The 24,572-nt window shown below is 51.9% G+C and overlaps 1 protein-coding gene across 4 annotated transcripts; it reads left to right on the forward strand.

The window, feature by feature from the left end:
* The first annotated feature begins 279 nt into the window (after positions 1-279).
* Setd1a (SET domain containing 1A, histone lysine methyltransferase) lies at positions 280-24,150 on the forward strand. 4 transcript variants are annotated; one of them, XM_042284187.2, is made up of 19 exons: positions 280-939; positions 2,221-2,385; positions 2,681-2,776; positions 4,831-5,101; positions 8,349-8,470; positions 8,705-8,907; positions 9,512-10,397; positions 10,535-11,326; positions 11,772-11,948; positions 12,133-12,220; positions 12,878-13,035; positions 13,192-13,279; positions 16,735-17,073; positions 19,770-20,828; positions 21,203-21,375; positions 21,455-21,565; positions 21,720-21,839; positions 23,119-23,256; positions 23,333-24,150. In XM_042284187.2, the coding sequence occupies exons 2-19, from the start codon at positions 2,236-2,238 to the stop codon at positions 23,504-23,506; spliced, it is 5,145 nt and encodes a 1,714-aa protein (XP_042140121.1). In that variant the 5' UTR covers positions 280-939; positions 2,221-2,235; the 3' UTR covers positions 23,507-24,150. The 4 variants fall into 4 exon arrangements, with proteins under 4 accessions (XP_042140121.1, XP_076409206.1, XP_076409202.1 ...); XM_076553091.1 differs by lacking the exon at positions 280-939 and adding an exon at positions 1,486-1,621; XM_076553087.1 differs by lacking the exon at positions 280-939 and adding an exon at positions 1,807-1,944.
* Positions 24,151-24,572: the final 422 nt, after the last annotated feature.

Consider the following 24,572-nt stretch of genomic DNA (forward strand, 5'->3'; position numbering starts at 1 on the left):
GCATCCTCAGCTCAGCGAGTAGACCTGGTGGGAACACCCGTGTTCACCGGATGAGAAGGGTGTTCAACCTTGGGGCAATCTCAGCAGCGGCTCCCGAGTGAAGCCCTAGCCTAGGAAATGCCTACGGATAACTGGGTTACCAGCAGACCTTTCCTTTCATAGGACCCACTGAGGGGTCTTTAGGCCTCTCTTAAACTTACCCGGTGAACCCCGAGACAGCTTAAAATCTAGTTACACCTCCCGTGGGCCTGTTCGACATAGCTCCGGCTCCCCGTTGGTCAAATGGACATTTTAAGACAGGCCCAAAGGAGATGTGACTAGGGTGCTGGCCTAGCATGCACGAAGCCCTAGGTTGGCTCCCCAGCACCCGATACTCCGGTTGGGGTGGCGCACACCTGCAATCCCAGCCCTCGGGAGAGAGGGGCAGAAAGATCAGGAGTTCGAGGCCATCTTCCGGGGCGCAGCAAGCTCGACGTTATTCTGCCCGAAAGACAACAGCAGGGGCCCGAGGAGAAGAGCGGCGAGAAAGCGACCACCGCGTTCGGTGCGCGGGCCGGCGAAGGGCCTGAGTCACCGCCGCTGCTTGTATTTTTCCACCTCCCGTCCCGCCCAGGGTTCGGCGGCTCCTACGGGAAGCGAGCGGCCCGTTACGCCGGGCTCCGCACGCCTGGCCACGCCCCTCTGCGCGGCGCGCCAGCCCCGCCCACAACCGGATCCGCAGATTCGCTACCCGACTCCTTAAAAAGATTATTTGGGCGCCTTCCCTTGCCCGAAATGTCTCAAGACACTCTGGGAAGACTTTCCCCCTGGAGCCATCTCGCCCTAAGTCGGGAGCGCGCGGCTACTTGAGCCGTGCCAGACGCAGAGACCCGGGAGGAGCGGCCGACACTGCCAACAGGGCTCGGCTGAGCGGGCGTCGTTTCCTCGACTCCACCGCAGGTGAGAGGAGGTGACGGCCACAGCCCGGAACGGTGGCGAATCTGCACCGCAGCCTCCCAGGCGTGTGAGCTGCGCAAGGAAGGGGCAGGGAAGAGGAGCCAAGGAGCGCGCATCCTGTCCACTTGTCTGCCCCGCCCGCCTCGCGAATCTGCGTCGCTCGACGCGCCACTCACATCTCCCGAGCTCCGGCTGGCCGCCTCCCCCTGGCTCCGCCCCCCCTCCCCTCGGGGGCTCGCCGCAGCTTTCGCCGCCGCCGATTCGTCACGAACCCCAAAGCCCGGGCCGCCGGATCAGGGTGGCGCAGTCCGCTCTCCGGGGGATGCGGCCCCTCTTCAGGCTCCCTGGGCTGCAACTCCCGAGCCTGACGGGGCGCCGGCCGGGGCCAGGCCGCTACGCTCGGCCCCGGGGACGCCTCGGCCGCCCTCGCAGCGAAAGTGCGGATGCGGACGCCGCGCCCGCTGGGCCTCGTGCAGGTGGCGGTGGTGTTTGGTGCGCGCGCCGGGGAGGAGGAGGAGGAGGAGGTGGTGGGGGGGCCGCCGCCGCCGCCACCGCTGCGGGGCCGGGTCTCGCGCTGCCGCTGCCGCTGCTGCCGCCGCCGCCGCCGCCGCCGCCGCCGCCGCCGCCTCACGCCGCTGAGGTGCTGCGCGCGGTGGGGGGAGGGGGAGCCGCTCGCCACGAGCGGGTGAGTAGGGCCCCGGCGCGCGTGCGCGGAGACGGGGAGAGAGTGTGTGTCGGGGCGGGGGGGGGGGAGCCCCGAACGCGCCCGGGCGGGAGGAGAGGGCAGCGGGCGCGCGTTACCCGCGGGGCCCCCCCTCCCCACACCCCGCGCCCGGCTCCAGGGGCCGAGGCCGGGTCTCAGGCTCGGTCTCGCGGTGTTTCCAACGCCCCGAAGAAGGTGCCCCCCTCCGGGGCCGGGGCATCGGGGCATCGGGGCGCGGGGACGCGAGCGGCCGTGCGGGAGCGGGAGCGGGAGGAGCAGCGGGGCCCGGCCCGGGCCGCTGGCCGGTGAGGGGGCGGGAGGGGGCGGGGCCTGCCAGGGGGCGGGGGAGGGGGCGCGCTGGGGAGAGCGGGAAGGGGAGGAAAGGGGGGCGCGCGAGGTGGGCCTGGGCCCCGAGGGTGGAGTTGGGGGCGGAGAGAGGGATGGAGGGTGACAGGGACCCCCGGGGAGCCCCGGGTCCGGCCGAGGTGTGGAGCCGGGGCTGCTGGAGGGGGAGGCGACCTGGCCCCCCGGGCTAGCCGGGGAGAGGGGACCCCCATGGCCTAGCGCTCTTCTCCTGGCAGGGTAAATGAGCAAGGATGGACCAGGAAGGTGGGGGAGACGGGCAGAAAGCCGCGAGCTTCCAGTGGCGGAACTACAAGCTCATCGTGGACCCTGCTCTGGACCCTGCCTTGCGCAGGCCGTCGCAGAAGGTGTACCGCTACGACGGGGTCCACTTCAGCGTCAGCGTGAGTGCCCGGCGCTCCCCGCTGTCAGCGCCCAGACCTGGGCTTGCAGCTTGGGTTTTTTGAGAACGAGCAAGTTCTGTCAGCTCTTCAGTGTGTGTGTGTGTGTGCATGTGGTGTCTGTGTGTGTCTGTGTGCATGTGTCTGTGTGTGTCTGTGTGCATGTGTCTGTGTGTGTGTCTGTCTGTGTGTGTGGTGTCTGTGTGTGTCTGTGTGTCTGTGTCTGCATGGGCTTCATGGAGTCAATAGCCTGGTCAGCTTTCATCCTGATTTCACCTCCTTCTGTGTTCTTTACTAGGACTCGAAGTATACGCCAGTGGAAGACCTCCAAGACCCCCGCTGCCATGTCAGGTCCAAAAACAGAGACTTTTCCCTCCCAGTTCCTAAGTTTAAAGTAAGTGTCGCTGATCTCCCGCATGTGGGTTCTTGGAGAATGTCAAGGATCCTAGCACCCTGGTCTCCACATAGCACACCAAAAGTGGCTGTTCAGTGGAACGCTGACAACCAGATCTCATTGCTGTTGACCTGTGAGGCCGAGGTGTCTAGTGTATCGCGGGTGACAAGGGTGTGGATGTCTGAGGGATGAGTGTGGGTGGTGTGGGAAGAAACAGCATGGTGGTGGCTGTCCTAGTTACTCAGCAGTGAAGGGTACGAAGGCCACGGCCCACTTGGAGTCCTCTGGTCCCCACTGTCATTGGGCATGTGCTCCTCCAACTGGTTTGTAAGAGCGGCTCCACGTCCCGCTTTAGTGGGATGTGCAAGCTTCGGACTGAGCTTACAGAATTGGTGATTCTTCATTTCCTTCCATTTTTTTGTTTGTTTGTTTGTTTTCACTTATTCTTACTCTATGGGGTGCCTTCACCCCTCTTTCCCTTTCCCTGAGCAATCTCACTTAAGTTCTATTGCCTGAATGTTTACTTCCCATACGTACTTCAGCTAGCATCCACCCAGAACTAGAGACTTAAACACACTGTCCTTATTCTCGCAATCCTTTTCATTTTTCTCTACCACTGAATAGCAACAGCAGATAGATACTCAGGTGCCCAGGCTAGAAACTTAGCAGTCTCCTGGCAGTTCTTTCTTTTCCATCCAGTCTTTCTCTTTCAACCGCTGCCGTTTTCTTCATGCAGAGGCTCACACTCACTTCACAAGGTGCCTGTGACTCCCCCTTCCTCAGGTTTAGACTCTGTCTTGCTGTCTTTTGTCTTCTGCTTCTCTTGTTATTTTGCTTTTATTTTCCAAGTGTGTTTTTTTCTTTTCTATTTTTTCCCCTCTCGTTTTTCAAGACAGGATTTCTCTGTGTAGCTTTGGCTGTCCTGGAGCTCACACTGTAGACTAGGCTAGCCTTCAACTCAAGAGATCTGCCTGCCTCTGCTTCCTGAGTGCTAGGATCAAAGGCATTGGCCACCACTGCAGGACAAGTCTGTTCATTTTTTTTTTTTCACGTGTGTGTTCACACACAAGCTTTCATGCCATTGTGTAGAAATTAGAGCACAATTTGTGGAAATTGGTTTTCACCATGGGATCCAAGGATCAAATTCAAGGTTGTCAGACTTGGTAACAAGTGCCTATATCTACTGAGCCATCTTGCTGGCATGCTAAGCTAAGTCTATTTTGAGGCATTGGCATGTGTGGTTATTGATCTGGACAGGCTTTATCACTTCCTTGATACCATACCCCTGTTATATCTAAACCAGACCCTCTTCAATGGATATCATCAAGATGGATAATTCCATGTCTTGGAAATCTGTTGTTTTGGTAAACTTTGAGTTATATACAAAGCCCAGTAAGAACGGTAGCATCTTTGTGACTCTTTTCCCAGTTTTTCTCTGTATGAAGGATCCTTTTCTTGGCTCCCAGACACCTTGTCTACTACATCTCTGCTACCACTATGTCATGTTTAGATTATATATATGTCTCATCTTTTTTTTTTTTTTCCATTCTTTCTTTTTGAGGCATTGTCTTGCTAGGTAACCTAGGCTGGCCTTGAACTGATAGAGCTGATGATTCTTGTGCATCAGCCTAGGTGCTAGTATTATAGGAGTGCACACTACACTCAGCACTCTCTTGTCTCTTTTCTGAATGGGAAATTGTTTTCCTACCTTTGTGTTTCTAGTATCTAATCTATGGTAGTCAGTATACTTGAACTAATAGATTATTTCTTTCTTCTACTTTCTCTTGTATGTGTTGATTCTTACATTTTGTGTGTGTGTGTGTGTGTGTGTGTGTGTGTGTGTGTGTGTGTGTGTCCCGATTTTTCGTTTTGAGGTAAGAGGAATTCAGAGGGAGAGAGGTCAGTACTAATGTAGGGCTTGTGTTCCTCACTTCACTTGCCTGTCACATCAGTCTTTCAGACCTGTCTTGATGTCTTGATCCCTGAAGTTTCCCAGATGGTGAGGGAACTATGCTCATTATGGAAACCCCAGACTAACTCTTGTCTTTCCACAGCTGGATGAATTCTATATTGGACAGATCCCACTAAAGGAAGTAACTTTTGCAAGGCTCAATGACAATGTGCGGGAAACCTTCCTGAAGGATATGTGCCGGAAATATGGTGAGGTGGAAGAAGTGGAGATCCTTCTTCATCCACGCACTCGCAAGCACCTGGGCCTGGCCCGTGTGCTCTTCACCAGTACTCGGGGTGCCAAGGAGACGGTCAAAAACCTTCACCTTACCTCTGTCATGGGCAATATCATCCATGCTCAGCTTGATATCAAAGGTGAGGGTTCCCTGCCTGTGCGTAGGGTTGGTCTGTAGCAGGGATAAGGCCTGCAAATAATCGGCAAACACCTGTCGGGCTCAGCCAGTAATTGGGGAAAAGATTCTTTGCCCAAATTCTTGAGGCCAGTGTGTTTCTCAACTTAAAATGTTTCAAGTTTTAGAGAAACATTAAGGTACATGCCAGGGTTTTTGTTTTGTTTTGTTTTAAATGTTATTGATTACATGATAATGAGAGTACCCCATTGTCAATCACACTCTTTTGCTTCTAAGAAATTGTACTTAGGGTAAGATTTGAACTGTAGTAAATCTAATACTGGGTTCTCCAAAGTACTGAGATTTTAATTTATTTTTATGTATATGACTGTTTTGCCTGCATATATATCTGTGTACAGCATGTATGCCTGCTGCCCATGGAAGTCAGAAGAAGGCATCAGATTCCCGTGGAACTAGAGTTTTGATGGTTGTGAGCCACCACATGGGTGCTGAGAACTGAACCCCAGTCCCCTGGAAGAACAGCCAGTGCACTTAACTGCTGAGTCATCTCTTTGGCTCAGTGAGGGTTTTTCTTTTTTGGTTGTTGTGGAATTATAGATGTTTTGTGCTTGCTTCAGTAGCACATACACTAAGATTGAAATTTTAGGTAGTTGAGGAACTGGAGTTTTGGGTCAGTAGTAGAGAACATGGCTAGCATGCTCATGGCCTCCCAATAAAACCAAATCTATGAGGATAAAAATAAATAAAGCAGAGCTTCATGGTAGCGTGTGTCTATAACCCTAGTTTTGGGAGACAGAGATGGGAGGACTGTTTGAGGCTAGCCTGTCTGCACAGATGATTCCAGGCCAACTGGGGCTACATAATGAGATCCTGTCTCAAAAAACCAAAAGAACTGGGAGATAACTCAGTGGGTAAGAATACTTACTATGTATGTATAAAGACGTGAATTTGAATCTCCATCACTCATAAAATCCTGGTATAGTTATGTGTGCCTGTAACTTCAGTGTTGATGTGTAGAGACAAGCAGATCCCAGAAACTCCCTGATCAGCCAGCCTAAGAAATGGCAAGCTTCCGTTTTGAAGGAGCGAGATAGAGTGCAATAACAGGAGATACCCAGTGTCCTCTGTGGCCTCCACGTATGTGCACTTGGACAGCCACAAGTCCATCACACACAGAGACAGAGTAAAAATGGAGCTGGTTTCCACTGCTTTCAAGGAATTCCAGGGGAGAAATGAGACTCCCGGCAAACGAGGTTACAGTGCCTTCTAAGGGAAGCAGCTGCTCATTGGTGTTTGCAAGTGGGAGTCAAGACTCGCGTTCTCAACTTTGACTTGCACTTGTATATGCGATCTCATGGTTTTTAGGTTTGGGTTTTGTTTTTGTTTTTGAAATAGACTCTCATAGAGCTTTGGCTGGCCTTGGACTCACAGAGATCTGCCTGCCTCTGCTGCCTGAGTGCTAAGATTAAAGAGCCTTTAATAGTTTAATTGACTTTTTTGTTTGTTTTATAGGTCTCACTCTATAGCTGCCTTTGAATCCTAAACTTTACCTCATGGGTTTTATTTTTGGTGTGTTTTGTTTTGTTTTGTTTTGCTTCTAAAGATTTATTTTTGCTTGTGTGTGTGTGTGTGTGCGCGCGCGCGCGCACGCGCGCGCGCGCGGCATTTAAGAGAGCGTGCTCACCCACAGATGCCAGAAGAGGATGTTGGATCCTCTGGAATTGGAGTCAAGGATAGTTATGAGCCATGATGTGTGTAGTAGGAACCAAACCCAGGTCTTTTGCAAGAGCATGCAGTGCTCTTAACCACTGAGTCTCTCCTAGCCCTTGTTCTTGTGTTTTGAGACAGGATCTCATGTTGCCAAGCCTGGACTTGAACTTCATTTGTAGCCCAGGATGACCTTGGCTTCAATCCTCCTTCATCTTGGATCATAGACTTGTGCCACCATGCTTTGTTTATGTGATGCTGGGGATGAAATCCAGAGTTTTGTACATACTAGGAAGATACCCTTGCAACTTAGCTACACTCCAGTTCCCTGTTTATGTTTTTGAGTCAGTCTTGCTGTCTGTCTCTGGTTAACTTGTATTCACTGTGTAGCTAGTTCATAGTGAGCTGGAGGGATCCTTGGCCTTGCCTCAGTCTCCCAAGTATGAAGATTATAGGTGTGTACCACTATACTGCCGCCTGTTTGTTTTTAAGGATTACACCCTTCTGAAAAAAAAAAATTATTTTTCCAGTTTTCAAGACAGGGTTTAGGATTTCTTTGTGTAGTCCAGGTTGGCCTTGAACTCACAGAGATCCGCCTGCCTCTGCCTCTCCAGTGCTGGGATTAAAGGCGTACACTGCCACCCAGGATCCTTCTGAAATTTTCCTATATTTATTTGTTGTGTGTTTGCATGTCCATTGTGCATGTATGGCCTTGTGAGGGTCAGAGGGCAACAAGTGGGAATTTATTTTCTCCTTCCACCACGTGGGTCCCAGGGATCCACATTAGTTTGTCAGGCTGGGTGGCAGGCACTTTACCCAGCACACCACTCACCACCTAGCCCCGTCTAAGAAGAGCTTTGAGGTCGTTGTGCAAGGCAAAGAAAATGCCCGTGGGTTAGACGGACTCGTGCAGCTGCAGTTTTGCAGTCTTAGTTTATAACCTAAGGGGTAAGGGGCTTAGCAGCAGATAGACCGTCTCTATTTTGTGCAGAGTACTCAAAGTTTACAAAACACTCTAGTTGAGGTATGTGTGTAAACTGAGTATACAAAATAGGGTGGTTGGATTGAACCCAAGGCCTCTCTCATGAAAAGCCAAGCACTGTTGCCTACCCACATAAATGGTTTTGTTTGTTTGTTTGTTTGTTTGTTTGTTTGATAGTTCAGAGTAGAGATGAGCCACCCTTTGTTTCATAAATCTGCAGAAGAGCAGTACATGGCGCTACATACCTGTAACCCTGAACCCGAAAAGTAGAGACAACAGTGTCAAGAATTGAAGGTCATAGTTTTCTATACAGCAAGTTTGACCAGCTTGGCTATATGAGACCTTGTCTCAAAAAAATAAAAAGAAAGGATAGATCTAGTTAAAACAACAAGCGGGTAGAAATGAGGTTGATGTTTCCAAGGATTGAGTTAAGTATGAGACTGATGTTCTAAAACATACAACTCAAGGAACTGTAGGAGACTTGAGCCTGAGGAAGAAACGACTACCAATTGGGGAGGTTGTTTTTCCTTCTGACCATTAATTCCCATTTCTCTCTGTCTAGGACAACAACGAATGAAGTACTATGAATTGATTGTCAATGGCTCCTACACACCTCAGACTGTGCCCACTGGAGGCAAGGCCCTGAGTGAGAAGTTCCAGAGCTCTGGAGCAGCCACTGAGACGGTGAGAAGCCTGTGGCTGCCGTGGTGTTAGGCACATGGACTCATTACTTGGTCACCAGGAGCAGGAGCCATCTGGGAAGGTCCTAAACTTGACTGTTAAGGATAGGAAGAGCTAAGGAATGACGCCTAGGTGCTCTCAGAAACAAAAGAACAGGGCTCTGGGGTTGGGGTAGGACACAGTTTTAAATTATTTCTCATCTTCTTTTCCTCTCTCCTTGCCTCACTTTTTCTCCAGACTGAAGCCCGCCGTCGATCTTCCTCGGACACAGCTGCCTACCCAGCAGGCACTGCTGTGGGGGGCACCCCTGGCAATGGCACTCCCTGCTCCCAAGATACCCCGTCTTCCTTTGGCCAGTTCACCCCTCAGTCCTCCCAAGGAACCCCCTACACACCTCGGGGTAGCACCCCCTACTCTCAGGACTCTGCCTACTCCAGCAGGTATGGACAACACCCATCTTGGCCTGGGCCGTTTGATTCTGGGGGCTGCAGCTGTGAAGAGCGAGCCCCAAGTCTCTGTGAGAAGGAATTGGAAACGATTTGTTTTACTCTCTAATTTCAACTGACAAATTGCTGTTCAGGGATACTAATGTGGTCCCTGATCAGCAACATAGAAGCAGATGTTGAAGAATTTTGGTCTGTGTGTATTTAGATGTGTATATGTATATCACATGCACGCAGTACCCAAGCAGGCTAGAGGGAGACAGGTATATTGGAACTGAAGTTATAGATGGTTATCCACCATCATGGGGGTGTTGAGAATTGAACCTGGATCTTCTGCAAGAGCAGTCTGTGCTCTTAACCTGTGAGCAGCACCCCTCCAGCTCATCTTAAAGGTTTTCATGTGTCCCAGGGTTTTGCCTGTATGTATGTCTGTGCACACAGTGTTCTTAGTGCCTGTGCAGTGCATCACCTGGAACAGGTTGAGCCACCATGTGGATGCTGGGATCAAATCTGCATCCAGGAGGGGCTCTGACATGACACCGGAAGCAGTCCGCTTGGTCACGGAGGGAGGAGCCTGGCTAACTCCCGACTTGTTCCTCAGCAGCACTTCCTCCTCCTTCAAACCCCGGCGGTCAGAGAACAGCTATCAAGATGCCTTTTCTCGCCGCCATTTCTCTGCATCTTCAGCCCCTGCAACCACTTCTGCTGCCACCTCAGCAACTGCTGCAGCCACTGCAGCCGCCTCTTCCACATCTTCATCCTCTTCGTCGTCATCCTCCTCCTCCTCAGCTTCTTCCTCATCTTCTCAGTTTCGTGGTTCTGACTCTAGCTACCCAGCATATTATGAAAGCTGGAATCGCTACCAGCGTCACAGTTCCTACCCACCTCGCCGGGCAACTAGAGAGGACCCTCCTGGGGCCCCATTTGCTGAAAATACGGCTGAGCGCTTCCCACCTTCCTATACCTCCTATTTGGCCCCTGAGCCCAACCGATCCACTGACCAAGACTACCGGCCCCCTGCCTCAGAGGCCCCACCTCCAGAGCCTCCAGAACCTGGTGGTGGAGGTGGTGGTGGTGGTAGTGGTGGTGGTAGTGGTGGTGGTGGTGGGGCACCCAGCCCTGAGAGAGAAGAAGCCCGGACTTCCCCACGCCCACCTTCACCTGCCCGTTCTGGCTCCCCAGCCCCAGAGACCACCAATGAGAGTGTCCCCTTTGCCCAGCACAGCAGCTTGGATTCCCGCATTGAAATGCTGCTGAAGGAACAGCGCTCCAAGTTTTCTTTCCTGGCCTCTGATACAGAGGAAGAAGAAGAGAACAACAGTGCAGGCCCTGGGGCTAGAGATGCAGGGGGTGAGGTGCCTTCTGGGGCAGCTCATGGGCCCTGCACACCCCCTCCTGCCCCAGCTAATTTTGAAGATGTAGCACCTACAGGGAGTGGAGAGCCGGGGGCTGCCCGGGAGTCACCAAAGGCCAATGGACAGAATCAGGTGAGCCTGGAGCCAGCCGTAGCATCTGGGGAGGAAGTGTATGTCTTCGGGGAGAGGGAAGGCGCTCAGACAAGAGAACAGGTTTGAGGGCAAAGCTCCTATTAGAGCTGTCTGTGACTCTGCTCCGTACCCTACAGGCTTCTCCGTGTTCTTCCGGAGAAGATATGGAGATCTCTGATGATGACAGGGGCGGTTCACCTCCTCCAGCCCCAACGCCCCCCCAGCAGCCACCGCCGCCGCCACCGCCACCACCACCTCCCCCTCCTCCTCCCTACCTTTCTTCCCTTCCCTTGGGTTATCCTCCCCATCAACCTGCCTACCTCCTCCCACCCCACCCAGATGGACCACCCCCCCCTGAGTACCCTCCGCCTCCTCCACCACCACCACCCCACATCTATGACTTTGTGAACTCCCTGGAACTTATGGATCGACTTGGGGCACAGTGGGGAGGGATGCCCATGTCCTTCCAGATGCAGACCCAGATGTTAACTCGGCTCCACCAGCTGCGGCAGGGCAAGGGGTTGACTGCTGCCTCAGCTGGTCCTCCTGGTGGGGCCTTTGGCGAGGCCTTCCTCCCTTTCCCACCCCCACAAGAGGCGGCCTACGGCTTGCCCTACGCGCTGTACACACAAGGGCAAGAAGGTCGAGGGGCATACTCCCGGGAAGCCTACCACCTGCCTTTGCCCATGGCAGCCGAGCCCCTGCCTTCTTCAGTCTCGGGAGAAGAGGCCCGGCTGCCGCACAGGGAAGAAGCAGAGGTGGCAGAAAGCAAGGCCCTGCCGTCAGCAGGCACTGTGGGTCGTGTGCTGGCCACCCTTGTCCAAGAGATGAAGAGCATTATGCAGCGAGACCTCAACCGCAAGATGGTGGAGAATGTGGCCTTTGGAGCCTTTGACCAGTGGTGGGAGAGCAAGGAAGAAAAGGCCAAGGTGAGGAGGTCTGGGGACAGTGGACACGGGTGTTTGCTGAAGGAGGTAGGCCTTGACGTTTCCCAGGTTGCCCAGGTCAGGGTAGGGGTAAGAGAAAATGAAGTGGATGTGGGCATTATGGGCAGGGGGGTCAGACCCAGCAAAAGGTGAGCACAGGCCTGGGTCAGACGAGCTCTGTCCTGGTTCATGTGCTGCCTGCAGTGGACAGAACTCTTGAGTGTTTCTGGGCTTGTCTTCAGTTCTACCATTTGTCACATGGTAAAAATTAGTAACTGTTTCCTAAGGGTGGATGCCCTAAATGATCAGACTTGAGAATCTGCTTTAATTGACCAGAAATAGTGTCAGTTGATGGATGTCTGTGTTCCTGAGGCGCATTGTTGGTTCTTGGGCAGGCGGGAATACCTGTGCTCTGGGTTCTGCAGCTCAGTCTCCCTACTATCTGCAGCCATTCCAGAATGCAGCCAAGCAGCAAGCCAAGGAAGAGGATAAAGAAAAGATGAAGCTCAAAGAGCCAGGCATGCTGTCCCTCGTAGACTGGGCCAAGAGTGGCGGTATCACAGGCATTGAGGCCTTTGCCTTTGGGTCAGGGCTACGAGGGGCCCTGCGGTTGCCTTCATTTAAGGTATCCAGGATTGTGGTGGTCGGGAAAGCGGGTGGGCATCCCTTTCTTGGGGAAATGGTGGTTGGGAGTTGGGTGAGGCTGTGGGTGATGGTAGTTGAGGGGTTGTTTTTAATTTTCCCTCCCTCCTCCTCATTCTCCTCCCTGATTGGATTCTAAGTGGGCCCTGTTTTTCTGCATCTGCCAGGTAAAGAGGAAAGAGCCATCAGAAATTTCAGAGGCCAGTGAGGAAAAGAGACCCAGGCCTTCTACTCCAGCCGAGGAAGATGAAGATGGTAAGTAAGAGATGGGGCAGAGGAGGAGGGGTGGTCTACTTAGAGTATGATAGCAAGCAAGAGGAGAGATGGCGGGGTCAGGGTATCTGGGGGAGGCACCAAATGGAGACCTTGGTCCAGATTTCAGGTGAATGAAAGGAATTCCAGAAGGCATCAGATAGGCTTGTCCCTGAGTTACGGTTTTAGTTATGGTTCTTATCTCTGCTGTGCTGATTTAAACGGTTCTGTGTTTTGGTTTTTCCACTTACAAAGAAGAAATTTCACATCTGGAGTTCACCATCTAATGCTTTTGTGGTAGAGCCGTCCTAGTCTCTCTAAGTTTGGGCTGTTGGTAGCTGTGTGACTTGAGGCTTCTTTATTGAGTCTGATTTGCTTCCCTGGAGAACTCTCTGCCTTGTATTCTTTTCTTGGGCCTGATAAAACAAGTTGGCATCCTCTTTCACCCAGCGTACAAAATGATGAAAGAAAACGTGCGGGATGTAGTTTAAGTTGTATAACATGTTAGGATGTTGGTCTCTGTGCTGAGTTTCAACTTTTTCTGTCTGTAAGTTCAGCCTGTCAGTAAAGTGGGCAATAGTGTGTGTGAAGTTCCTTGCGTCTGGGATAGGAGAGCAGTAATTACTGATCAGTTACAACTGCTCTGACTTCCTCTTGCAGATCCTGAGCGAGAGAAGGAAGCTGGGGAGCCAGGACGTCCAGGGACCAAGCCTTCGAAGCGAGATGAAGAACGAGGGAAGACCCAAGGCAAGCACCGGAAATCCTTTGCTCTGGACAGTGAAGGGGAAGAGGCATCCCAGGAGTCTTCCTCAGAGAAGGTAAGATGCTGGCACCCAGTGTCTGCCAGAAGCCTTTCCTGAACACCTGTTTGCACAGCCAGCTTCTCACTGAGCTGGAATCCAGACAGCCAGCAGGGCTTCGTGAGTGAAGACTTGTCTTTTTCCTGTTAGTCTCAGTTTGTCCTTTTCTTTAAGGATGAGGATGATGATGAAGAAGATGAGGAAGATGAAGAGCGGGAGGAAGCTGTGGATGCCACCAAGAAGGAGACAGAGGCATCAGATGGTAAGTTCAGACAGGTGAACAGAGTTCAGGTCTGAGGAAGAAGGGATTATACTATCTGGTTTGTCTTTTCCTGAATTCATAGATCTTTCCTGCTGGACTTCTGGTCAGTCTTGCCCTTTGCAAAGACAGTTGTTTAATGGCATTTTTTGGAATCCTGGGACCCTTTGGAACATTAACCCCATTAATTCAGAGTACTCCCTCTTCTGAAATACGTTCCCTGTGGACAGTCCAGCAAAGTCTGTTTCTTTTCTCAGGTCCTAGAGGTAAAGGGTATGCACTATCCTCTTACACCTTGATGGTACCAGTCTAGACCTCCTTATCTTAGAGCACTGCTCTTCCTGTGAGGCCTAGCCATCAGGCTTCCTTTCTGTTCCTGCCTCTGCCGTTACCAGACACTCTTCCGTCCACCCACACGTCTTCATGGCTCGTACATGGTTTAGTGACCTCCATTCCTTAGGAGTGGGTTGAGGGGTGACAGAGGCAGCACAGTGGTTGGTAGCACTTAGTGCTCTTACAGAGGACCCCGGTGTGGGTCTCAGCACCCATGTGACTTCGGTTCCAGAGGGTCCAACTCCACAGACCTTTTTGTTTTTGTTTTTAAGAAACGTGCATTAAAAAAAAAAAAAAAAGCAACCGCCGGGCAGTAGTGGCACACACCTTTAATCCCAGCACTCGGGAGGCAGTGGCAGGCAGATCTCTGTGAGTTCCAGGCCAGGCTCCAAAGCTACAGAGAAACCCTGTCTTGGAAAAAAAAAAAAAAACAGCAACAACCCAAAAACCTCCTATGTGTACTTATTGTTTCAAATTTCAGACAAAGCCTTGATCCAGACAGATGTGGTTCCTGCTTTTAAGAGCTTGTTGGTCTCAGCACTCAGGAGACAGAGGCAGGAGGACCTTTGTGAATTTGAGGCCAGTTTGGTCGACAGAGTGAGTTCAGGACAGCCAGAGCAGTACACAAAAAAAAACCCTATCTTGAAAACCAAAGGGGGGGAAAAGAGCTTGTTGGAGGGAACAGACTTGACAGGTGACAGGTCCAATCACTGCATCACTTTTAAGAATGATGAAATAGGGTAATTATGTCTGATAATGTGCTGGGCCTGTTGTCTGCACTGCGATCAGGAATTCTCTGAAATCCTGTTCCAGCAGCGTCCAGGGTTGGTAGCAATGATGATCTGAGGTCTCAGTGAAGAAAAGAAGCAGAGGGCTGGGCTCCCTGCTCAGAAGGAAGGCAGCTTCCTCCTGTAGGTCCTTGGCCCTTCCATCAGCTGTCCCTGTGACTTGCAGCTTGAATTGTCTTCTCTGCTTTTCTCCTTTAAGTTCTTAGGGACAGGATCTTTAGCCTTTTGTAATCCTTTCCTGGTTCTGCCTCTACCTAAGGGGAGTGCTAGAATTACAACATGCCATCATTTTAGGAAATGTCCTCTCTTCTCGGCAGTCTTTGCCTAACTCCCTGTTTCGGCCAGAGGGACACTATAGGCCATTTGTATAGTCAGTCCGGCCCTGCTCATGTGCTCGTCTGCACTTTGTCTTCGTGTTCCAGGTCCCCACCACCATTGCCACCTTCTAATTGACTCCATTATGGAATTCAGAGATGCTTCTGTTCTCTCTCTCTCTCTCCCTCTTTCTCTCTCCCTCTCTCCTGGCCTCACTGCCTTACTTAGTCTTTCAAGTGCTGGGATTACAGGCATTTTCCATCATACGTCTTCAGGATTTTAGTACCCTTTCATCCAGTACTGATCTTCCATAAGTATGGTATATGTAAGGGCTATGCCATGATATGAGTGTGTATGTGCATCAGCTCTCTCCTTCCATCGTGTCAGTTTCAGTGTTCAGACTCAGGTCATCAGTTTGGCAACAGGTGCCTGCTGAAGCCATTTTGCTGACCCTTTGTTTTGCTGAGGAAGAGTTTCACATAGCCCCGGCAGGCTTCTGATTTGCCACGTAGATAAACATGAACTTAAACTTGGATCATCCTGCCTCTACCTCTAGATTAATGTACCTACTGCCAATGACTGGCTCATTTATGTATTTGTTTATTTACTCACTTTTTAGATTTATTTAACTTTATTTTGTGTTTTTGTTTTTGTTTTGTTTTGAGACAGGATTTCTCCGTGTAGTTTTGGTGCCTTTCCTGGAACTCACTCTGTAGACCAGGCTGGCCTCAAACTCACAGAGATCCACCTGCCTCTACCTCCTGAGTGCTGGGATTAAAGGTGTGCACCACCATCTGGCTTAACTTTATTTTGTGTGTGTTGGTGTGAAGGTGTCAGATCTCCTGAAACTGGAGTTACAGACAGTTGTGAGCCACCATGTGGGTGCTGGGAATTGAACCTGGGTCCTCTGGAAGAATAGCCAGTGCTTCTAACCCATGAGCCATCTCTCCAGCCCTGTTTTTTTTTTTTTTTTTTTTCTTATAAAGAAAACATTTAATTGGGGTTGCTGGCTTACAGTTTCAGAGGTTCAGTCCATTATCATCATAGCCGGGAACATGGCAGCGTGCAGGCAGATGTGGTGCAGGGTCCTATATCCTGCAGGTAACAGCCCTGTTTTTTTTTTTTTTAATTGAGAGATTTTCTATTCATTTTACATAATCAACCACAGATTCCCCAGTCCTCCCTCTTCCCACCCCTAGCCTCCCCCACAACTCACCTCCCATTAATTTATTTGGCTTTTTATTTTTAATTTCAAGACAGGGTTTCTCTGTGTAGATTGTCCCTCCCTGGCTGTCCTGGATCTCTCTATGTAGATCAGTCTGGCTTCAAACTCCCAGAGATCCACCTGGCTCTGCCTCCCAAGTGCTAGGATTAAAGACATGTGCCACCGCCGCCCCGTTGACTGGCTTTATTTTAATGAATCTCTTTAGGATACAGTGTAGGATCTCATTGTGACACTCAACATTTCTGTGACTGCACTAGTCAGTCATACCTTCCCCACTCCTTGCTGATACACTCTCCCCTGAATTGTCCCTCCTTTGGCTTTTATGCCACATGTTTGTGCCCCACCCCCTTCAGACCTCTCGCCACACTCAGTGTTCTTTCTGCTTTCAAAGCATGTGCTGTTTATTCCAGAATTCTTTTTGTCCAGCTTCTGCAAACCCACTCTGGTGGTCCAAGCTGACTGCTTGCCAGTCTCCAGGTCTCTCTGTTTTGTTGCTGTTGTTACTGACGCTCCTGCTCCATCTCCATTTCATTGTGGTGGGATGTCTCCTCCTCCTCCTTGATGTTAGCATCTTCTTAGGGAGGCCTTCCCAGACTTGTTCTTTTAGGCAGAACCCAGGGCTTTTTTTCCTGTGTTCTTCAGTCCCTTATGCTAATGTCTGTCACTGTGAGCAGGTATTTGCTTATTTAACCTCTTGACTTCTTGGACTCGTAGCACCTGGCCTAGAGCCTCACATCCAGAGTACTTAGGGAATGATCCCACAGCTTGACCACTGATTGTCTTTTTTGGATTTCCAGGTGAGGATGAGGACAGCGACTCATCCTCCCAGTGTTCTCTGTATGCTGACTCAGATGGAGAGAATGGTAGCACGTCGGACTCTGAGAGTAGCAGCTCCTCTTCCTCTTCCTCCTCTTCTTCCTCCTCTTCCTCTTCCTCCTCCTCCTCCTCATCTTCCTCATCAGAGTCCTCCTCTGAAGAAGAGGAGCAGTCAGCAGTCATTCCCCCAGTGTCACCAACCTCCAGAGAAGTCCCAGAACCCCTTCCAGCACCTGATGAGAAGCCTGAGACAGACAGAGTTGTAGGCTCCCCTGTCATGCCTCTCCCTGAAAAGGAGACATCTCCCACACGGCCTACAGGTAGGTGACATGACTAAGATGTATGGTGGTCAGTGTCTTAGAGGATGGTGTCTACCTACACTCGGTACGTGAGGTGTTATGTATGTGTGGAGGCAGGTAAGTGGGAACCTAGCAACATTAACTCATAACTGCGTTCTGCCTTTGCTTTCCTTTGTATGTGTATGGTCCTTGTCAGTCTGTAGCCGTGCATATGATGGTCCTACTGTAGGGACTGTTCATTCATAACAGGAGAAGCTTATGGAGCACTACTACACCAGTAGCTGTATGCAGCTGTGATGGGGCGTCTGCCGACAGGAACTGTTCTCATCCTCTTAAAGCTTTCAGTCTACAGGAAGATACAGGCCAGTTAAGCAGTAAATGCATTAAAAATAACTATGATTTCAAACCGATAAGTACTATGAAGGAAAAATGCAAGGAACTCATAACTCCTGAAGGCATCTATGGGTCTGCAAACATCCTCCTGCTGAAGCACAGTTGGGCTAAAGTCTGGGCAAAACACACAATGAGGAGTAATTAGCAGATATATAAGCTCTGCATAAGGCACAGAATGCAAGTTGGAAGACTTGGAAGAAAGGTTACCCTATGATAGGTTGAAAATTTAGGGTGGAGGGTGGCCAGAACTATAGAAGTGGGTGAGGACCAGCCCATGCAAAATGCAGAGCCCATGTAAAGAAGTTTATCTTTGCCATAGGAAGCATGTCACTAGGTAATAGTATTTGAAAGGATGCCTTGCAGAGAGGAGTTGCAGAGGAGCCAGAGTGTCACAGGGAGACTGTTCAGAGGCTAGAAAGATAGCGAAGGATGGAGGATGGGAAGCTGGGACTTAGGGGTCCCTCTAAAATGAAATTTTAAAAGATTTCAGCATCCATAGGATGATGACCTCTGATGACCTCTTCTGACACCTCATACACTCACAGCCTCTTCTGAATCTCTTGGCAGCAAAAGGCCACTTAGAAGGCTTTGTTTTCCTTCCATTTTCTGGGCCCCTCATCTGCATTTCAAAAAGAGAGATTTGGGAAAGGGGGAAGGAGATAGAAGGATAGTGTTGAGGGGATACAGGTAAAATACAGTCAGGGATGGGGATAGAGCCCAGGAGGTAAAGTGCTTGTCACATAAGCCTGAGAACCTTTGGGTTTGATCTGAGCACCCACATAAAGGTGTGGTGGCTTGCACTTATGACCCCAGGTTTGGAGAAGCAGAGACAGATCCTGGGACTGTCCTAGTGAAGGACCATATCTCACAAAACAGGGTGGGCATTTGAGGAACTACACTTGAGGCTCAGAGACAGTAAGTGGAAATAGGGATGAAGACAGGATAAATAACTTGGTGATACTACATGCCACGAAAAGATGTTCAGTAAAGTGACCTAGGATTACAGACACTGATGACTTGTATTTGAGTTATGGCCTCTGTACTTTGAGTTAAAAACATTGGCAATTAGATTATAGAGCTGAGGCTTGGGAAGAACAGTCTGCCCAAGAGCAATGAGAGCATTGATGTGAACTCAGTTGTCCACCCTGGAGAGCATGGAGTGAGAGAGTGTGGACAGGTCAAAGTCAAAGAGTGATAAATTTTGTACATCAGGCAAAACAGAGCTTTAAAAAGGTGGGAGTTCAAACCTTGGTCTTGCCTTTCTTTTCTCCTCTAGTTTGGTTTATTTTTGCTTTGCCCAGGAAATAGGTTTCCTCTATTTCTTCATTCCCGTGCAGTGTTAATACCCACCAAACCACCAGGCTAGCAACGGGCCAACCAACCTATCTTAGAACTTCTTAGGAAAGTTTCTGATTGGGCCAGCTTGGATCAGGTGACAGTCTTTGTGGTGTCAGTGATGGCTCTGAGGGAGAAAGCTGGGGAACCGACTTCTAGGGCCTTGTTTTTAAGAATTTGAGGACATACTAGAGCAATTCCCAGAAAAAATGTAGTTGTACTGACTGAACAGGTAACCCAAAAATTGTGTCCTAAATGAAAGCCTGGGGATGTGAGGGAGCACACACAGATCTGTGTGAAGAAGCTGAGTTGGATGCTTAAGTTGTGGACTTTGCCAGTGTCTGAGACCTACATGATATCCACGCCTAAGAACACAGCACATTTAGGACCTTACTCAGTGCTCCCAAGTGAGGAACACTCAGTTTAAGGCAGTGTGTGCAGCTGATCACTGCCTGCCCAGCCAGACGTGGTACTGCTTCCGCTTAGTTCTGAAAATGGTAGAGCCAGATGTAAAAGCTCTGAGCCCACAACTATCTAGTCATGGAATGTGTTCTCTTTAGTCTAAAAGTCTAGAAGCCCAGTATTTCATGGGAGTCTTGCCCTCCCCAGTTTCCTAGTTTGGCTAGACATTTGGTTTGGTTGGTTATCCCATTTGAATGGAGGCTTCCTGCTCTTATCTGTCTGCTCTGAGTTTTCTCCATACCTGACATGACCAGACTCAGTATATGCTTGTCAGCTGGAATAATGAACAGGTACAGAGCCCTATCCTGCTCAGGGAGCACACAGTTCTGAGAATGATATGGGCAGGAGAAAGGCAGAGTAAGCAGGTATGTGTATAGATCAGCAGGAGTGGACTAGATGGAAGCTGAGGCAGAATGGGGTAGAAATGAAATAAGGCTGCCTCATTCCAGTATAGCTGAGCCCAGGTCTACAGCCCTGACAGTTTTGTCTGATGAGGTTGGCCTTTGCCCATGTGCTTCCATCCCCAGGTACTGCTGAGGAACCACCTAATATACCACAGCCTCCTCCAGAGCCACCAGCTGGACCTCCAGACCCTGCCCCCCGCCTGGATGAGCGCCCCTCTTCTCCTATCCCCCTCTTACCCCCACCCAAGAAACGCCGGAAAACTGTCTCCTTCTCTGCCACAGAGGAGGCACCAGCCCCAGAGCCGCCCCCAGCTGCCCCCCTGCAGGCCAAGTCTCCTGGCCCAGTCTCTCGAAAAGTCCCTCGGGTTGTGGAGCGGACCATTCGTAACCTGCCCCTGGACCATGCATCTCTGGTTAAGAGTTGGCCTGAGGAGGTGGCCCGAGGAGGTCGGAATCGGTCTGGAGGTCGTGTCCGCTCTACTGAAGAAGAGGAGGCCACTGAGTCAGGGACAGAAGTGGACCTGGCAGTGCTGGCTGACCTAGCCCTGACCCCAGCCCGACGTGGGTTGGCTACCCTCCCCACTGGTGACGACTCAGAGGCCACAGAGACCTCAGACGAGGCTGAGCGTCCAAGCCCTCTACTCAGCCACATCCTCTTGGAACACAACTATGCCCTGGCCATCAAGCCCCCGCCTGCCACACCAGCGCCTCGGCCCCTAGAGCCGGCTCCTGCCCCTGCCGCTCTCTTCAGTTCCCCAGCGGATGAAGTCTTGGAGGCCCCTGAGGTGGTGGTGGCTGAGGCAGAAGAGCCAAAGCACCAGCTGCAGCAGCAGCAGCAGCATCCAGAGCAGGAAGGGGAGGAGGAGGAGGAGGAGGAAGAGGAGTCCGAGTCTTCAGAAAGCAGCAGCAGCAGCAGCAGCAGTGACGAGGAAGGGGCTGTCCGGAGACGCAGCCTCCGCTCCCACACTCGACGAAGACGGCCACCACTCCCACCCCCACCACCACCGCCTCCCTCCTTTGAGCCCAGGAGTGAATTTGAGCAGATGACCATCCTGTATGACATTTGGAACTCAGGCCTGGACTTGGAAGACATGAGCTACTTGCGGCTGACGTATGAGCGACTGCTGCAGCAGACCAGCGGGGCTGACTGGCTTAATGACACCCACTGGGTCCATCACACCAATATCCTGAACCGCAGAGCCTGCTTGCACCCTAGAGCGGGACATAGGGCTGGGATGAGGACAGTTTTCCCCGGGGTCATGTGGCCACAAATGGCATCCTCAGGGCACTCCTAGGACTGCGCTGGTCTTCTGTCTGTCTAACTCACTGTGCCTCCTCGGTTAGCTTTGTTCTCTAGCTGCCAGCTGTCTTTTCCCTCGGCCCTGTGTCTCTTCTGGCAGAACAGGCAAGGTCTAGACTCACCTTCTCCAGTCTGTCTCCTGAGTATTCTCACCATCGGACCTGCTACCCTGTAGGCTGGGTCTGGGTGGACAGGAGGTATGGGCCCCAAGGGACTGGCCAGTAGGGAACCTGTTCTCTTCCTTAACACCCTGCACTCACCAACCTAAGCACTCCAAAGCGCAAGCGACGGCCCCAAGACGGGCCCCGGGAGCATCAGACAGGCTCAGCACGCAGCGAAGGTTACTACCCCATTAGCAAGAAAGAGAAGGACAAGTACCTAGATGTGTGCCCTGTCTCAGCCCGACAGCTGGAAGGCGTGGACACTCAGGTAGAGCCCTACCCCAGCCCTAGCTTGCTGCCTCCTTCCTGTCCTTCAAGTACTCACCACCTCCTTGTCTTGCTCACAGGGGACTAACCGGGTGCTTTCTGAGCGACGGTCAGAGCAGCGGCGGTTACTGAGCGCCATTGGCACCTCAGCCATCATGGATAGTGATCTGCTAAAGCTAAACCAGCTCAAGGTCAGGAGGGGGAACTGGAGGAGGGAGGAGACCCCGTGAAACAAACCACAGCAAGGAGATTGCCCCTGCCGGGATCCTGGGGGGGGGCTGAAGGGGCGGGAAGGTCCAAGTTTGTGGGAGCATCCAACAGCTGAAGCTACCTTCTGTCCCCTAGTTCCGGAAGAAGAAACTCCGATTTGGCCGGAGCCGAATCCATGAGTGGGGTCTGTTTGCCATGGAACCCATCGCAGCTGATGAGATGGTGATAGAGTATGTTGGCCAGAACATCCGCCAGGTAAGGCTCCACGCCAGCACCAGCCGTTGCTGACCGGACTGCATGGGATTTCACGCCACCATCTGATCTCTTGTACAAAGCTTCGCTCATTACTGCCACTGCCCAGCTTTGAGACTTACCCAGTAAACTAGACGTTAGTGGTCCAGCCTGGTTGAAGGTGTTGTGGGGACCCAGAACCTTCCAGAGACCCGCAAGCTAAAGGGTAATGAACTCCTGGCAGCTGCATATATATGCTCCAGTTTGGGGGACAGTGTGCGCACAGCCCAGAAGCTGGTCCTCTGAGGAGGACGAGGCCTCTGCATCTGTTCAGGGCCAGTGGCAGGGATGTGAGTCTGGGAATGCAAGTGGAGCCAACTCCTCAGAGCTGGAACCCTGTCAGTCAAGTGTGGCCTGTGGATGGGGAATGTCCTGGAAGCTGTGCAGGCAAGGACTTGAGAAACTAGTAAGAGCCCTCTGGCTGTGTAGAGAAGAGCTTGTGTGGGCTGGCCTCAGTGGGGTTTAATGGAGATCAAAGCCAAGGTATGGATGAGACACTGACAACGGGGTGACAGGAGTCTAGTCTGTGGGTCCAGAATGGTTGACAGGACCAGGTAGTTGGCTGTAGAGGGTGGAAACAAAGCGTTGAGGTCTTTCTCCAGGCCTCTCCATGAGCTTCTAGGAAAGTGGTTGGGAGCAGCAGAAGGAACAGAAATGTGGTCAAGATTTTTCCCAGTGCAGATGTGAGGCTCAGGGTCCTAGGGTTGTAGGAATGACATCTCACTGTCCCACTGAGGTGGACTTGGCTGGAGATTGAAGCCTGGGAGGAGTCCTCACTACAGAGTTGGTGGTTAGAACTCTGCAAAGGGGTGAGGTCCCCCAGTGAGAGTGGCAAACGCATTGCCTATTTCCTGGGAATAGCTGCCCCTTGCTGAAAGGCCCTTGTCCTGGCACAGACCATCTGCCATCTGCTCTCACCAGCTGCCTAGTAGGTGTCTGGGAAGGGTAGTCCTAGGAACGGACTCAATTGGAGGCATGGCCACTGTGGTTTCAGAAGCTGTCCCAGGCCCACAGCATACTGGGCTCCACTGTGGTCACAGGTTCTCGGGAGAACTAGTTTCGGTGCTAGTTTCCCCAGTCCTGTGGCTGACTCTGGGTCAGAATGGGTGGGAGCAGGTAGACCCAGATGCATATCCAATCAGCATGGCCCCGAGAGCTGTTGGCTTGGCCAGAGGGGCTGCTGGGAGCAGGTCTAGCCCATACAGCGGCTGATGTCCATGACGTGTGCATCTCATCTTCCCAGATGGTGGCCGACATGCGGGAGAAGCGCTACGTTCAGGAGGGCATTGGCAGCAGCTACCTTTTCCGGGTGGATCACGATACCATCATCGATGCTACCAAGTGTGGCAACCTGGCCAGGTTCATCAACCACTGCTGCACGGTGCGCTTAGGGCTGGGCCAGGGCTGGGCTGGGCAGGGGTGAGGTGGGGCTGCGGCTTACACTGCCCCTCCTGCAGCCCAACTGCTACGCTAAGGTGATCACCATCGAGTCTCAGAAGAAGATTGTGATCTACTCCAAGCAGCCCATTGGCGTGGATGAGGAGATCACCTACGATTACAAGTTCCCACTGGAGGACAACAAGATCCCGTGTCTGTGCGGCACTGAGAGCTGCCGCGGCTCCCTCAACTGAGGTGGGGCAGGACTGGTGCCCTCACCCTATTTATTCCCCTCTGGTGCCCTACGCTCCCAGCACCCCCAGCCTTAGTGGGCTCAGCACGGCCCACATGCCCCATCTCCGTATGTGGGATAGGGGCCCTGAGCCCAGCAAGGGAGCCTCAGTCCTTTGAGGTAACTTCTGACTCCCCTGTACCCCATGCCCAACCACCCTCTTAATTTTTTTTTTCTTTGCGGAGAAGAAGCTGTAAATGTTTGGTAGCTGCCAGCAGCTGTTTCCTGTGGAAACCTGGGGTACCAGCCTGTATAGATGCTCTTCTTGGGGGCTGAAGAGCCCTCTGCTTCATGTTAGTGGGGACTTCCCCTTCTGCCCTCTGTGCACCCTCCCCAGTTTAGGGGTCTCTGGGGCAGTGGCCATGTTCTCCCCCTGGGGGGGCCTTTGGCCCCTAGTCCTGGGAACTCTGTGCCTGGAACCCTGCCTCATCTGTTCCTGCCAGACCCTGTGGGTCACCCTCCCACCCTGGTGTCCCAGGGCTCTGGCTCCTGGGCCAGGATGGTGGGGGGCAGGCCCTTCTTGTTGGGCTGGATTGTACATAATGTTAATAGTGAAAACCCAACGCCACATTTTTATAATTGTGATTAAACTTTATTGTACAAAAACGCTTGGTCAGTATCTTTGGGAAGAGCGGGCGGGGGTGTGACTTGACACAGTGGCTGAAGCAAGAGGGGGGAAATGGGTGGCCTGAAGTTTGGGGGGACAGGCCTGCAGACACTGCCATGGACCAACCACCTAACGGACTGCAACAACCATGCCGATAATCTCCCCACGGATGCTAGCCAGAGCCGTACCAAGGCCAGGCTTCCCTCCTCTCCCCAGACCCCAGACCCACAGCTGGTGCCCGGCCTCCAGCCTACTGGGAAACCCAGCAGGAGGGAAGAGCCAAGGTCATGGAGCAGTGATGACCCTATCATCCCCAGACACGTCATCACCAGTGGGCAGGTTCTGTCCTCCGCTGGAGTGGACTGGCCACCAGGGGGCACTCTGGCAAGAGAATTCCCTCCAAACCCCCTTGCCCGCCCCT

The sequence above is a fragment of the Peromyscus maniculatus genome, chromosome 1, assembly GCF_049852395.1.
Source record: "Peromyscus maniculatus bairdii isolate BWxNUB_F1_BW_parent chromosome 1, HU_Pman_BW_mat_3.1, whole genome shotgun sequence".
NCBI classification, from domain to species: domain Eukaryota; kingdom Metazoa; phylum Chordata; class Mammalia; order Rodentia; family Cricetidae; genus Peromyscus; species Peromyscus maniculatus.

Excerpts from the sequence above, each read along its gene's own strand:
- Setd1a (XM_042284187.2), top strand. The coding sequence starts at position 2,236 with ATGGACCAGGAAGGTGGGGGAGACGGGCAGAAAGCCGCGAGCTTCCAG. Across the intron at positions 2,386-2,680 it reads GGGTCCACTTCAGCGTCAGC|GACTCGAAGTATACGCCAGT; the intron begins GTGAGTGCCCGG and ends GTTCTTTACTAG. Across the intron at positions 20,829-21,202 it reads CCACTGGGTCCATCACACCA|TCACCAACCTAAGCACTCCA; the intron begins ATATCCTGAACC and ends AACACCCTGCAC.